Source organism: Nicotiana attenuata, unplaced genomic scaffold, assembly GCF_001879085.1.
Source record: "Nicotiana attenuata strain UT unplaced genomic scaffold, NIATTr2, whole genome shotgun sequence".
In the NCBI taxonomy this organism is placed as follows: domain Eukaryota; kingdom Viridiplantae; phylum Streptophyta; class Magnoliopsida; order Solanales; family Solanaceae; genus Nicotiana; species Nicotiana attenuata.
In genome coordinates, this window is record NW_017672006.1 from 96211 (window position 1) to 111576 (window position 15366).

The window sequence follows — 15366 nt, forward strand, 5'->3', positions numbered from 1 at the left end:
CCCAGAACCTACTAGTTTGGATCAAAATAAGGAGATAGGTGATGGCTTGGGTCAACTAAATTCCCCTCTTTATGGACTGGACCCCAATTTGAATGATAGCTATGCTGGAAGAAAATTTAAAGAGAGAGTGCATGAGGAAGCAGAAAAGGATAGAACAGAGGCCCGTACAGTTATCAAGCTCCACAATAGATGACACAGCCTACAAGGATCAGGAAAATGACACTAGCATGGAAGGCTTAACAAAGGAACAACCTAGCTCCAAATCAGATGATGAACTAACTTAGACTGCAAGAAAGAGCTTTGTTAATTGCCGGAAGGAAGGATACTACTAATCAGGTTCAACAAAATGTCACTTTTTTCAACAATTTGTCTCCAAGAAGGTTGCGAGATTCGAGCAGGAGTGGAACAGGTTTCTTCTCTGCTATTGAATCAGACAACAACCAAAAAGATCAAGCAGACCACTAACTTGATGTTTTTCATGATCAATACAATATCATGAAATATTAGGGGGTTGGGTCACAAGGTGCTACTGAAAGACTCAAAACTATTAAGCAACAATACAAAATTTCCTTTGTCTTCCTTCAAGAGCCTATGGCTGCAGCAAGAAAGATAGACAGATTTAAAAGAAGACTGGGCTACCAGTCTTGTTTCAATAATTGCTCCAACAAAATCTGGATTCTATGGTCCAATGAATATGTGTTGGATATCATAGAAGACAGAGAACAACATGTATTAGTGCACATCACTGATACACATAGGCCTATATTCTTCTACATGACTGTAGTCTATGCCAAATGTGATGAGCAACTGAGAAACCTTCTGTGGGATGATCTTAGAGCAACTGCCAGTACTATCAATGGTCCATGGGGAGTCGTGGGGACTTTAATGTTATTTCCAATGCTGAAGAGAAACTAGGGGCCAGAGATTTTAGAGTTGAGGAAAGTCTTGACTTCATCTCTTGTCTTTCTTATTGTGAGTTACAAGATGGGGGTTATGTAGGATTTGGTTTCACATTGAGTGACAATAGAGACCCTCCAAACACTATATTGAAAAGATTGGACAGATTGGTTTACAATGCTGAATGGTTTGATCTATTTGGTGGGACCTCAGTCACGCACATGTCTAGATCCTGTTCCGATCACTCTCCACTATTGAATTGCTTGTGGTTCTTGTCCTTCTGAGCATGTTAGGTATTTCAAGTTTCTGAATTTCTGGGTGGAGCACGAGGAGAACCTCAATGTGATTCAACAGTCCTGGCTTGGAGAAGACAATGGCAATCCTCTGTACAATTTGCATAAAAAATCAAAAGAGTATGCAGTGCATTAAGCTCTTGGTCTAGAACTGCATTTGGGGATATAAGGAACCAAAAAAACTGGAAATGGAGATAAGAAGACTAGAAGAAGTCTACCTGATGACAACAACCAAGGCAACGTGCTCAAATTATCCAAAGCTAAGGCAGAATTCACCAGATTCCTGAAATTGCAAGATAGTGTGCTTAGACAAAAAGCCAGAGTAAGGTGGTTATCTGAAGGTGATGAAAACACTGCCTTCTTTCATGGTTCCATTCGTGATAGAAGGAAAAAGTTATCCATCATGAAGATCAAAGATTGTAATGGTAATTGGGTGGAGGGTACTACTGAGATAGCTGCTGTTGGAGTAAGGTTCTTTCAGGATCTTTTCAGCGCTGATAACACCACTGAAGATCTTCAAGCCTTGAATATTATTAAAAAGGTCACCAATGATGATGATAACAACTTCCTGATGTCCACTCCATCTACTCAAGAAGTCAAAGACAATGTCTTATCTATTGATCCTGATAGTGCACCAGGTCCAGATGACCTTAGTGGAAGATTCTATCAAACTGCTTGGTCTGTGGTTGGTAATGATGTTCATAGAGCAGTGGTGGATTTTTTCCATGGAGCTGTCTTACCTAGATTTTTCCCTCATACTTGACTGGTGATGCTCCCAAAAGTTGATTCTCCCCAAAGCTTCTCAGTATATTAGACCAATTAGCCTATGTAATGTTACTGGAAAAATCATTGCCAAGGTTATCAATGCTAGACTTAGCTCCCTCTTGCCTAAAATCATCTCTACTAACCAAAGTGGCTTTGTGAAAGGTAGAGCCATCACTAAAAACATTCTTTTGGCTCAGGAAATTGTTTATGATATTAGGAAACCTATGAGAGGTGGCAATGTTGTTATTAAACTTGACATGGCTAAAGCATATGATAGAGTCTCCTGGTCATATCTATGTTTCATATTAAGACATATGGGTTTTGCTGAGGAATAGATTAATTTTATATATAGGTTCATTTCTAATAACTGGTACTCTCTGATAGTCAATGGTAGCAGGCATGGCTTCTTTAAATCCAGCAGAGGTCTTAGACAAGGCGATCCTCTTTCTCCTTCCCCTTTTGTCCTCAGTGCTGAATTATTGTCTTAGATGCTCAATGCTCTCCAAGACAATAGGAGATTCCATGGTTTCTACATGAAGAGACAAGGCCCTCAAGTTAACCATCCAGCCTTTGCTGATGATACTATCCTCTTCACTAGTGGTGAAAAGCACTCCCTCCACCTTATTCTAAATATTCTAAATACGTATGAAACTGTTTCTGGCCAATTGATAAACAAGAACAAAAGCTGCTACTCTATGGCTGAGAATGCCCCTCAGATCACTATCAGAAGAGTGGGAAGGATTCTTGGTATGAGGTTTGATAAACTCCCCATGAGGTATCTAGGCTGTCCTATCTACTATGGGAGAAAGAAGATCTCTATCTTTGCGGATATGGTTACCAAAACCATCAACAGAGTTAGAGGTTGGCATCTAAAATTTTTATCTAGTGGGGGCAGGGCTGTCCTCATTAGACATGTTCTCCTAGCCATCAATACTCACACGATGGCAGCTGTTCATCCACCTAAAGGGTCACTAGATATGATTGAGAAGTTTATAGCCAGATTTTTCTGGTCTGGCCAAGAAGAGGGGGGAAGATACCACTGGGTCTCCTGATCTAACTTGTGTTTCCCTTATGAAGAGGGGGAGCTAATTTCAGAAGGCTTGAAGATATTAATCATGATTTCACGACTAAAAAATGGTGGAATCTGATAACCAGTAATTCCCTATGGTCTCAATTCACAAAAGCCAAATTGTTTGGCAATGAACATCCAGTCAACCTTTAGTGGAGGAATGGGCAATCACATAGTTGGAAGGCCATATGTAAGTTGAAGAGTGAACTGGAGCCCTACATCCAATGGAAGTTAAAAAAAGGGAATATCAGTTTTTGGTTTGACAACTGGTCCAAGCTTGGTCCTCTACACAATAGAATGGGAGGAGCTATTATACAGGATAATATCAAGGTCAATGAAGTTCTAAATGAGGGTCTCTAGGACTGGTCCACTTTAAACATCCAGCCTCCTGACAATGTGAAAGACCAGATTTCAGCTCTTCAAATCAATATTCATCCTAATGAAAATGACATCCCATTCTGGAATGAAACTCGAGATGGAAAGTTCTCCATAGCCTCTACCTGGAAGAAACTAAGAGGAAACAGATCTCCCAATTTGATAGCATGATCTGGCACAAAAATGTGCCTATTAAAATTGCCTGCATTACGTGGAGAGTTGTCCATGACAGAATTCCCACTGATGATAGAATTAAAAAAAATTGGCAGTAATATAGTTTCTTAGTGTTGTTGTTGTACAGGTTTAAATATGCAACCTGCAGAAGAGTCTGTGCAACATTTGTTCATCAGTGGACAATATGGGCAGCTCATATGGGACTACTATGCTGGCAAGATTAGCATTGTATACAGGGGAGTACCACTTAGAAACTTGCTTGTAAATTACTGGAATCATAATACTGCTAACTCTATGGCTGCCTATATTTGCAGGATACTTTCACCTCTAGTAATATGGGAGTTATGGAGGTCAAGATGCAGCTCTAAATATGAAATGGAGAGGCTAGCAGTTGCCAGATCTATCTCACTGATCCACTTCAATATTATACAAATTATCAAAGCTCAATTCAGGAAATTGGATCTCAACTACACATGGGAGAACGTGTACAGAGTTTGGGAACTACCTCTAATGGAAACTAATACCTCTGTAGTGAAATGGGATTAAACCACCTATCTTGTTCGTGAAACTTAACAGTGATGGTTCATGCAGAAATGGTGAATGTGGAGGAGGAGGTGTAGTGAGGGACAATCTGGGCAAATTTATAATGGCCTACTCCATTCCGCTGGGGCAAGGTACAAGCAATTGGGCTGAGGCATGTGCATTCTTGTTTGGGATCAAGTGATGTATAGAAAAAAGGTTCAACTTAATCATTGATGAAACTGATTCAATGTTACTACAAAATTGCATCTCTGGCAACTGGACCATTCCGTGGAGAATCAAAGAAGCAGTCCAAGATATTAAGAAACTCATTAATAGACAATGTATCTTCACTAATCATTGTTTTAGAGAGGACAACCAAGTCGCAGATAGAATGGCCTCTCTAAGCCACAATCAGGAAAACTAGTACATATGTACAAATTTTTGCTCTTTACCTAGTCAGATTAAAGGACTTTTGAACACAGATTAGATGGAAAATGCCTTCATTTCGAGTCAAGAAGAGGAGACCAAGCATGCTCGCGTTCGAGCCACCTTGAACTCCCAGCTTTATTGCCACTTTATTTTGGGGTCAACGAGTTTGTTCATAGCTAGGTAACTGTTATGTTTATAAATCTTGAGTCCTGCTAGTACAAGCTCCAAAATGTATACGAAGGTAAGGCCTAGTCTCCCTTCGGCAACTTCTTTTTGCGCACAGTGGCAATAAAATCGTGACTCGTGTTTGAAGTAAAAAAAATAAATAATAAAACTCTTTGATGTGTGTGTTATACAACAAAAAGGATCGTCCACCCAACTAAAACATTAGTTTAGTTAAAAAGCTTCAATTAACGACATACTCTTAAAAATGAAATTAGAATTCCATAACTAACCATAACAAATAGAATAGAGAAATATGTTTATTGAATAATCTGGAAGGAACTTCAAGACTAACCAAATATTGGGGATATCAGAATAAATAATTAAACAAAAAGAGAAAATTAAAAGAAATGGATCTCCAACGTCCAACCGCAGGACTGCTTCTAATTTCCGAAGAATAACATAGAAAGAGCAGATAGGGAGATACTGGTGGAGGTTTTGAGGAAAATTACTACTAGAAGTGTGTTGCATAATGGAAAATTGCAATTTAGAGGGTGAAAGTACACTGGACTAATCATAATTAAAAAGGCCTTTAATTTAGAAAGTTGGTAAGTTTGTTTTCTAAAGTATAAAAAATATCGAGTTATTGCGTAAATAAAAAAATATAACAAGAGCATACTAATGTGCAGTTTTTCTTGGCGAACGAATGTCACAACATAAAAAAGATTTAGTATTAATTTAGGAAGACGCGTTCAAAAGAAATGGAGTTTATTCTCATAGCATACTTAAAAGTCATGTAGCTTATGAAATATTTTAAGAATTTATTTAATTTTTTCAATGTCCCAAAAAAAAAAAAGGTTACAAGAGCACCAAGAAGTCCTAAAATTCAACAATTTTAGAGGGTGAAGTATAATTTTCAAAATTATATGACAGGTCCTTATACTTTTAATAAACTACACATTGGAGTACTATATTTCATTTTATAATTTGCCGTCATATGTAGGGGACAGACTTTAGAGAAACATCAACTTGTCACGCATTCGCAGACACCCCCGCATGTAATACGTATCATTTTTCTGTCTCCTGTCTTGTTCGACCGATGTACCGATCAGAAACCTAACAGAATCAGCTGTCCGAAAAATTCAAAAGTCCCTTCAAATTCAATCCCAGGTTTACCTTTTAATTGAACTGTTATTTTGCTTTATACTTTGGTACTGTACAGCTTTTTGTTTAAGATTACATTTTTATCATCTGGGTGTGATTAAATTAGCTAATTTTGATATGGGTTTTGTCCAAAAAGTTGATAGAGGTTAAATTTATCTGTTGATTTATAGGCTATATGATTGACATTAAGTGTGTGTTTGTTTTGTTGATCGGAAAATTCTTGAATTAGGGATTCTGGGGTTTAGCAAATACATGATTTTGAAAATTTCTTTCCATTGATTTTGATGACTACAAGTTGTACATTTTCTTGGAGACCCGTATCAAATTTTATTCTATTGAGGGTAGGGATGCAATGGTAGAATTGCTCATTTGATTACTCATAATCTATGAATTCGAGTCGTGGAAACAGTCTCTTTGCCTAAATGCTTATGTGCACCCACCTTCTAGTTCACAGGCGGATCAAAGATTTGAACTTTGTGGGTTCGAGTTCGAGATTCTACCACAACTCATTTGATTTATGGGTTCGAAATCAATTATTTGTACTTATCTAGTGAAGTTTGTTAATATATTTGTATATATGGTCCAAGCCAAAGCTACTAGGTCCGGATGAATCCCTAACTTTAACTCTACATCTGCCCCTGCCCTTTTGCTTTTGAGTGGGGTGGGGTGGGGTGGGGTGGGGGGATAGGTTAAGAGGTTGTGATATTGTGTTATAGTTTATTTCTGTCCCATTTCTCCGTTTTCTGCATAATGAAGTGATGCAGACAGAGAGATCTCATTAGTTTGGTCTAATTTGAAGTTTTCTAAAAGATGGTCTTTTTGTTGACAATTAACAGTGTGATGTCTTTTCTGAATGCTCTTTTTATGAGGAAAAAGTAGTGTAACTTTCTTTAGGTCTTTAAATTGAATCTGTAACAAAGAGTTCAGTTGTCTTTTCTGAAAGTTGAGTGGTTGAATTTGATCTTTGTGCAGATATTATTCAACTGAAGTTGATGAATGGACACTGATTCGGGTAGAGATTTAATAAGTGATTTGCCCCAAAGTATCATAGAAACCATCCTCATAAAACTTCCATTACTAGATGCTGTAAGGACAAGCGTATTGTCAAGGAAATGGAGATACAAGTGGGCAACCATTACGGAGCTTGTTTTTAATGACACATGTCTGATTCCTTGCCAGGACAAAGCAATTATCAGTTGCAATCTTGTAAATTTCATTACTCGTTGTCTGTTTCTTCATGACGGACCAATTCACAAATTTGAATTGAATACTTCCTACTCACCAACTTCTCCTGATTTAGATCAATGGCTACTTTTCCTTTCGCGTAAAAATATTAAAGAGTTGATTATTGATATAGGAGAAGATGACTGGTTTAGAGCACCTTCTTGTCTGTTCTTTTGTCCGAAGTTGACTCATTTGGTGCTTGTTCGATGTGAATTAAACCCTCCTCCAAATTTCAAAGGCTTCTTGTCTTTGAAGCACCTTAGCCTGCAGCAAGTTATCATTCCTCCACATGATATTGAAGGTCTGATCTCGAGTTGCCCTCTTCTTGAGAGCTTGACTTTGTCATATTTTGACAGTTTGGAGCTTACTATTCGAGCTCCAAATCTCAAATATTTGAATTTGGAAGGTGAATTTAAGGATATACGCCTTGAGAACACCCCACATTTGATCGGCATTTCAGTTGCTATGTATATGACTGATGATATAGCTGAGCACTTTGAACAAAGCTCAGGTTGCAATTTTGACAAGTTTCTTGGTTGTGTTCCTCGCCTTGAGAGGCTTATTGGCCATATTTACTTCACTAAAGTAAGGTTCTTTCCCGAAATTCGTCGGATCATAAAATACTTTCATGCATCTCTTTTTCCGGAAATGTTTTAATTACAGATTGAATATCTATAGTCTAACCCCTCCTTCCACCCTGTGTGTGGTGTGTGCACAGTATTTGAGTATAGGTAATGAGCAAGGAAGCTTTCCCGTTATGTATCAAAATCTGAAGTTCATTGAACTGTACCAAGTTAGTTTTGAAGACATGAAAGAGTTACTTGTTGTGCTTCGCTTGATTGTGAGCTCCCCTAATCTAGAAGAGCTTCAGATATCAGTAAGTATTAGTCAAAATGCACGATTTCTTATTCTAAACAATATAGATTTTCACAAAATGCTCCTGTTTATGCACCTTGTCTTTGTCAGAGTTCCTCAATCACAACTACAACTGATATTTATGATCTGGACTTTTGGGAGAAAGACTGGCCTGCTGACTGTACTTTCGGTAAACTGAAGATTGTCCAGATGTCTGATTTCTCTGGTCTGCCGCATGAAATAGCATTTATCAAATTCTTACTTGGACATTCGCCTGTGCTTGAACAAATGATTGTTGCTCCTACTATATATGTCACGGATAAAGTGGTGAAAATGTTGATTGATTTGTTAACTTTTCGACGGGCTTCTCCTTTAGCTACAGTCAAATTTGTTCAAGAGCCATTATAGGTTCATGTACAAGATGTATGTTCTTTCCCTCTTTGTTGCTCTATTCCTTTCTTTTTCCCCCTATAGCAAAGAAAATTGATCTGGAAGTCTTTACCAGAACCAGTAGCATGATATGTGTAGTTCACAACTTTTTTCTTTATGGATATCATACTAGATATTTTGATTATTTTTTTTAAATGTTATTCTGTGTTTGGTCAGAATTTTTTTGTGTATTTGACATCTAGAGACAAATCAAAGGAAGGATGCTATTTTGACATCACTGGTGGGAGAAGTGTTTATATACAAGGATAGCTACTTCTTGGAAATTTGTTGTATAGCAAAACATTACCTATATACTTGACCTTTAGGTGTCCTTTGATTCTCAGGGAAGTTACACAGATTATAATATGGTGATTATATTGCAGTTGAAATAATTGCTGGATTATTTTTATTATTGTATCAAAATCTGCGTAATCTAAAAGGTTATAACCAAGTAATATTTGTTTTCAAAAATACCTTTTATGGGGTGTTGTTAGTATCACAAATTAATTGTGCATGGATTATAATATGTAGGTTCCTTATTTTTGTTGTTATCACAGATTCTATTGTCTATTTTCGTCTTCTTGAACTGAGGGTCTCTCGGAAACAGCCTCTCTACTCCTCTGGGGTAGGGGTAAGGTGTGCGTACATTCTACCTTCCCTAGACCTCACTTGTGGGATTTGACTGGGTTGTTGTGGTTGTATAATATATAGGTTGTTATAACAGTGAATAGCAATGTAAGAATTGTTATTCTGTAAACAATAACATAGTGATTTCATACTATGAAATGGTTGACGATTTAGAAACAAAGCATCCCTACAACTCAGATGAGCATTATGTAGAGCCAAGGTTGAAGTGAAACTAGGGGATACAAGATGCTCTGAGAGTTCCACAGAAACCTCAAGGATCTGGAGGAAGTGGTCGGCGAGTCATCAATCTCCGAAACTGCACTCTTGAAACGCGATCTTGCAATTATTTCACCTTCTATTGCCTGTGAGCAGAGCGAGGATACTAGAGTTGCGGTTATACTATTCGTTCTTGTAAAATCACCATCACATTTAGGGGTATCAAATGGGCAGGTTGGGCTGAATTTGGGCGGGTCAAAATGGGCTCAATCAATAAACAGGCAGGTCAATGACCGGTTCACAAGTGACTTGGGCTGAAATTAGCTGGATCAAGTTGGGCTACAATTTGGGCCAGAGTCCCATCCGCCCAACTCAACGCTTTAATTAATGTGTATTGTTTTCTTATGAATTGTTTAATTATCAAATAAGAATTTTTTTTCTTTTGTTATGGTCATATATAACATATCAAATAAAAAAAGTTACTTTTGAAATATATTTTAGTAAAGGAAGTTTTCTCGTGGATCACTTTGGGCCAAAAATCAGCCCAACTTTAGATGGGGTGAAATGGTTGGTTCAAGATGGGCTGAGTTCAACAAATGGGCGCATCAATGACCATCCAACCTTCGACGGGTTGGGCGGGTCAAATGAGTTGCGCTCAAATATAGAGTTTTCAATGTACCAAAGGTCTATGATTTGCATGTAAACTGATAAATTAGCAAGTGAAGTGTATTATATTTCTCTCTCTATATATATATATATATGAATAAGAACATCCCATAAATATTTTCACTCAGCCAGTAAACAAAAAAGAAAAATAACTCTCAGCCTAATCAGTTGTTCACAAATTATCCTTTACAGTCGGAATGTATGCATATTCTATTTGCAGCTTCTGTATAATCTTATAAACAATCTCAAATATCACACAGGATTCTTGTTCTGGCATTCTGTCTCTGATGCTCTTTATTAATCATCTTGGACCAGATAGTTCCATTGCTTGTACAAGCAATGAAGAATCATTATCAGTGAGATCAGAGTATCTTTCTGAAGAGGAAAACTCATTGGCTCTGCTGCATCTTGTGTTGGGTTCTGCTCTTTGAGAAGCTTCCCATTTCTCTGCTAGTCCATCCCCTTCTAGCATTCTTACAACTTCTGACATTTTTGGTCTCTGGCTTGGGTGATATTGAGTGCACAATAATGCAACTTGTACCATTTCCTCTAGCTCAATTCTATCATAGTTGTTTTTCATGTCCTTGTCCACCAACATGTCTAGTTTTTTCTCCTGGTGTATCTTTTTTACCTGCAAGAAGAGACAAGTTAACAGGACGGATCCAAGATTTAAACATGGTCAGTGCATCTCTTAATACATATACATATACGTATAGAGTCCATATTTCAGACAGTGAATGCACGTGCACCTACTAATACGTTTTCAGACAGTGGATGCACGTGCACCTACTACTTATACGAGTCCATATTTCAGACAATGAATGCACGTGCACCTACTACTGAGACGAACTGCCTATAAGCTTTTCTGTTGTGGAATCATGTATAGGGAATTAGTCATCCTTACCCAATCCAGCATGGCTCCTTTCTGGTTTGCTGCTTTACCAAATTCTAAAGCTCTTTGGCCAGTGATCAATTCTAGCAAGAGAATACCAAAACCAAAAACGTCCGTTTTATCAGAGGACTGTCCTGTAGAAAGGTACTCGGGAGCTATATGCCCAACGGTTCCCCTAACCGCAGTTGTGACGTGTGAATCATGATGATCCAGAAGCTTTGCCAATCCGAAATCTCCCACAACAGCCTCACAGTAGTCATCAAGTAGTATGTTTGCAGCTTTCACATCCCTGTGAATGATCTTAGGATCACACTGCTCATGCAGATATAATAAACCCCTTGCAGCTCCCAAAGCTATGCTTTTTCTTGTACTCCAATCCAAGGTTGGTTTGGCTGCAACAAATGACAGTTATCAGCAAAGTATATAAGAAGAAAAAAAATAAATGTAGGGTCAGAGAGACTAGTAGATTCTGAAGGTTCATTACCAGGAGCGAAACTAGAGTATTACTTACGGTTCTTACGAACCTGGAAGCTTTTGCTTAGAACCTATATTTGTGTTAGAAAATCCATTGAATATGTATGAATATCTAGTTGTGAACCCAGTAACTGGAACGAATTATTGGTTCAGTGGCAAGTTTAGAACCCGATAAACTTCAAATCCTTCGTTCTCGGAAACAAGAAATTCTGGTCCGGGAGGGATATTTCTCTTTCTAACTAAATAATTACTAGTACATCTATTACGAATCCTAATACAATAGTCAAAATAGGGACAAGCATCCATATGATCGCCTAGACTTCTTTTAAGGATTCCAATTTGCAAAAAGAATTAATAGTCTCTATTTCTGTTGTATCAATTATCAGCAACGATCAACTTTTTCCGTAATGATATCTATGCTACCTAGTACTGCATAATATCAGCCAATTTCATTCTTTTAACTAACTGAGGAAGAATTTTCAAATTGGTAAAACCTAGCAGGCGAAGTTTCCATCTCCAAGGAAAAACGCTCCGCCTCTCTATGTTGTTGGTTGTCCTATACTTTTTCACAATATTATTTGCTAGGAAGCTTTTGGGAAAATACTTGCTCAAAAACAGAAGTCTATTGAATGCACAATCTTTAACAGGATGAAAAGACTATTTAAAGAGCAGCAGTTTTTGGATATGTTTACCTTTGAGCCGTGAAGCTACACTTCCATTAGACATGTAAGGATAGACCAGCAGCCTTTCAGTTGGTGTCATGCAAAATCCATACAACCGGAGAAGATTGCGATGCACTGCTAGGCTGATCAACGCGACTTCAGTCTGAAATTGCTGATCGCCTCCAGCTGCATTTCCATCTTTGAGCCTTTTCACAGCTACAATGTTCCCATCTTGAAGACGGCCTTTATAAACATGTCCAAAACCACCTTTCCCTAGTATGTTCTTGCTGCTGAAGTTGTTTGTGGCAGCCTGAAGTTCCTTAAATTGGAACCTCCTTAAGTTGCCTAAGCACACTTCTTCATGATGTAGTTCTGCAATTATGAACAAGTAAGAGGATCGCAGAGCTAAAACTGCATGCTTATTGCTTAGTACCTTCAAATTGTTCATGTTAAACAATACTCACCATCACTGTCAAAGAAAATCTGCTTATTGTGTTTTTGTCTCCACCACAGAAAGAATCCAAATCCGACTATTAGTAGGCAGATGCACCCTAGACTTGTCCCAAAGGCAAAGGCGAACTTGTGACTCTTTGTTTTTCCAGAAGGCTGAGTATCTGAGACAGCAGCACAAAATTTATCAACTGGGAATGGACTATACAGATTTACATGTTTTTATAAGCAGAGGAAACAAGTGAAGCCAATATACATCATAAATGGCTAGTTCTTACCTTGTGGATTGTTTAAAGAGAAGGAGAGGGGCATGGGTGCTGTTCCATTGCATTCTGCCTCTTTACCAGTTGCACATATCATGGGATTCCCTAAAATGCTGTATCAATAAGAGCAAAAAGACATATAAATACAAATATCTGGTTTCAACAACAACAAAACCAGTAAATCCCGCAAGTGGGGTCTAGGGAGGGTAGTGTGTACGCAGACCTTACCCCTACCTTGAGGGTAGAGAGGCTGTTTCCGATAGACCCCCCGGCTCAAGGAAAGACGAACAGAAAGCAGTAACAACAACAAGATAATATAATAAGGAAACAAGCGGAGTGATCGACATGTAGTAATAGACATGTAACACTAATAGAATACAAGGCTACCTACTAATACTACTGGTATGGGGAGAAAGTAGAATACAGAGACTTCTTTATGAGCCTTACTTGAATGTTTTAGCAAGAAGCCTTGGCACAGGACCACTGAGATTGTTGAAAGACAAGTCCCTGAACATGAAAAACAGAACCCCATATTGATTTTCCCAAGTGAAATATCATAGATAATATGAATAACTCATAGAAAAAGGCTTTAGAGAAATACATAAGTGACAGCTGAGTCATATTGGCCAAGTCCACAGGAACAGCTCCAGTTAGACTGTTGTTGTTTATTCTCCTATAATCAAAATTTAAAAATATAATCATTAGTCTTTTAACTCAAAACTTGTTTATATCAAGATCTCAGAGTTGTCTTTGCTTACAAGTATTGAAGACTTTTCAGTTGAGCTAAAGAGGAAGGGATTTTGCCGGTTAACTTGTTATCAGAAAGATCAATTGTCTTAAGTTTTGGAAGCATTCCAAGCTCCAAAGGTATTGATCCTGATATATTATTACTCTGCAGAAGTCTGTAAAACAGGAAATTCATATTAGTAACACTTAAAAATCAATCATTGATTATTTTATTTCCTTTTGTTGTTATGTAATAACTACTCACACAAGCTCAAGGTGAGTCAAATTGTGGATATATGGTGATATTTTGCCAGACAAACTTTGGCTAGGACTTGCCCTGCATAATCATCAATTCAACTATTATTAGAAAATTGTCTAAAAATTGTAAAAGTGTAAACAAATGCTCAGAAAGTTATTTACTTACAGGCTAATGACAAATTTATCAGTTGAACAAGTCACCATATTCCAGCTACAGGGATCAACAGCATTTTCATCCCAGTTCAAAACATTATGAGGATCATTTAAAGCCTTCTTTATCTCCATTAGAGCTTGCACTGCCAAAATCAGTGGTAAAAAAACATTCTTGAGGTTTTTTTCAGAAACCCCACAAAAGGAAAAGAATCAATATTTCATAAGAACTAACCTTCATAATTGACACCAGCTGGAGTAAGCATAGCATTAGCATAAGCCAAGAAGCTGAATAAGGTCAAATATCCCAAAACAGCAATCATTTTTCTTGCTTTTACTGGTTTTACAAGTCCAAGAAAACAACTACCCAAAAGCCAAAATGAGATTTTTGATGAACAAATAAGCTGTTTAGAAAAGATATTTGAAAGTAGACTTTGTTTTGGTATGAATATTACAACAACACAGTAATATACTGGTTGCATTCACTCATTCACTTACCGCTTTGTGTAAGAGCCCTCAAATAACAAAACTAGAGGATGGTAGTGGTTAAAAGTGAGAGCCAAATAACATGCATGCCACTTTTGTTCAGTAAAGTAAAGCAAAGAATATATATAAAAAAGAAAAAAGTAAAAGAGCATGGAAATTCTGAATTATCCTAGTCTAGAGAAATTCAAAAGGTGATGGAAAAGAAAATTCCTTCAATCATGCATTGTCTAAGAGGGAAGGTGACTATACACTATGCAGAATTTTTAAGTTTCACTTTTTTTCAAGAATTTAAAATGAAAAGGTATTTCATATGCTGACTGTTAAGCACTATAATGATTAATATAAATGTACTTAATCAGATAACACTTTGTGGGACATGTGGAGTTGTTTGGGGGGGGGGGGGGGTGGGGGTTAGCGTTGTTNGTTCGACTGAGGTCGAACCTGATATATTTTGATGGCGAAGGCACGTGGCTTGAGTCCCGATTCGACTGAGGTCGAACCTGATATATTTTGATGGGGAAGGCACTTGGCCTGAGTCCCGGTTCGGCTGAGGTCGAACCTGATATATTTTGATGGCGAAGGCACTTGGCCTGAGTCCCGGGCGAAGGCACTTGGCCTGAGTCCCGGTTCGGCTGAGGTCGAACCTGATATATTTTGATGGCGAAGGCACTTGGCCTGAGTCCCGGTTCGATTGAGGTCGAACCTGAATATTTTGATGGCGAAGGCACGTGGTCTGAGTCCCGTTTCGACTGAGGTCGAACCTGATATATTTTGATGGCGAAGGCGCGTGGCCTGAGTCCCGGTTCGACTGAGGTCGAACCTGATATATTTTGATGGCGAAGGCACGTGGCCTGAGTCCCGGTTCGACTGAGGTCGAACCTGATATATTTTGATAGCGAAGGCACGTGGCCTGAGTCCCGATTCGACTGAGGTCGAACCTGATATATTTTGATGGCGAAGGCACTTGGCCTGAGTCTCGCTCCTGGCTTGAGACAGCCCTGTGCCGGTTTCCGGCCTGACACCGCGTTAGGGGTGAAGGAAATGCCTTATACTTTTGTTCTGAGGGAGAGGGGCTTCTTCCTCTTGTGTGGTTGTTTTCGGATCTCAGTTTCCTTTGATGCATTCGAGTATTTCGTGC

General features: G+C 38.2%; 3 protein-coding genes across 3 annotated transcripts; 2 read left to right on the forward strand and 1 right to left on the reverse strand.

Annotated features, from left to right (window-relative positions):
- The first annotated feature begins 591 nt into the window (after positions 1–591).
- On the forward strand, positions 592–1953 carry LOC109211289. The gene is made up of 4 exons (XM_019374812.1): positions 592–847; positions 1000–1084; positions 1191–1273; positions 1361–1953. The coding sequence occupies exons 1-4, from the start codon at positions 592–594 to the stop codon at positions 1951–1953; spliced, it is 1017 nt and encodes a 338-aa protein (XP_019230357.1).
- Positions 1954–5693: 3740 nt separating this feature from the next.
- LOC109211294 (F-box/FBD/LRR-repeat protein At1g13570) lies at positions 5694–8505 on the forward strand. Its single transcript, XM_019374816.1, has 4 exons — positions 5694–5856; positions 6823–7659; positions 7793–7951; positions 8041–8505. Exons 2-4 carry the CDS (start codon positions 6847–6849, stop codon positions 8335–8337), a joined length of 1269 nt encoding a protein of 422 aa, XP_019230361.1. The 5' UTR covers positions 5694–5856; positions 6823–6846; the 3' UTR covers positions 8338–8505.
- Positions 8506–9912: 1407 nt separating this feature from the next.
- LOC109211292 (protein NSP-INTERACTING KINASE 2-like) lies at positions 9913–14340 on the reverse strand. Its single transcript, XM_019374815.1, has 11 exons — positions 13978–14340; positions 13759–13888; positions 13600–13671; positions 13367–13510; positions 13210–13281; positions 13056–13115; positions 12624–12721; positions 12360–12509; positions 11926–12267; positions 10772–11151; positions 9913–10498 (listed from the first exon to the last, which is right to left on the reverse strand). Exons 1-11 carry the CDS (start codon positions 14222–14224, stop codon positions 10169–10171), a joined length of 2025 nt encoding a protein of 674 aa, XP_019230360.1. The 5' UTR covers positions 14225–14340; the 3' UTR covers positions 9913–10168.
- Positions 14341–15366: the final 1026 nt, after the last annotated feature.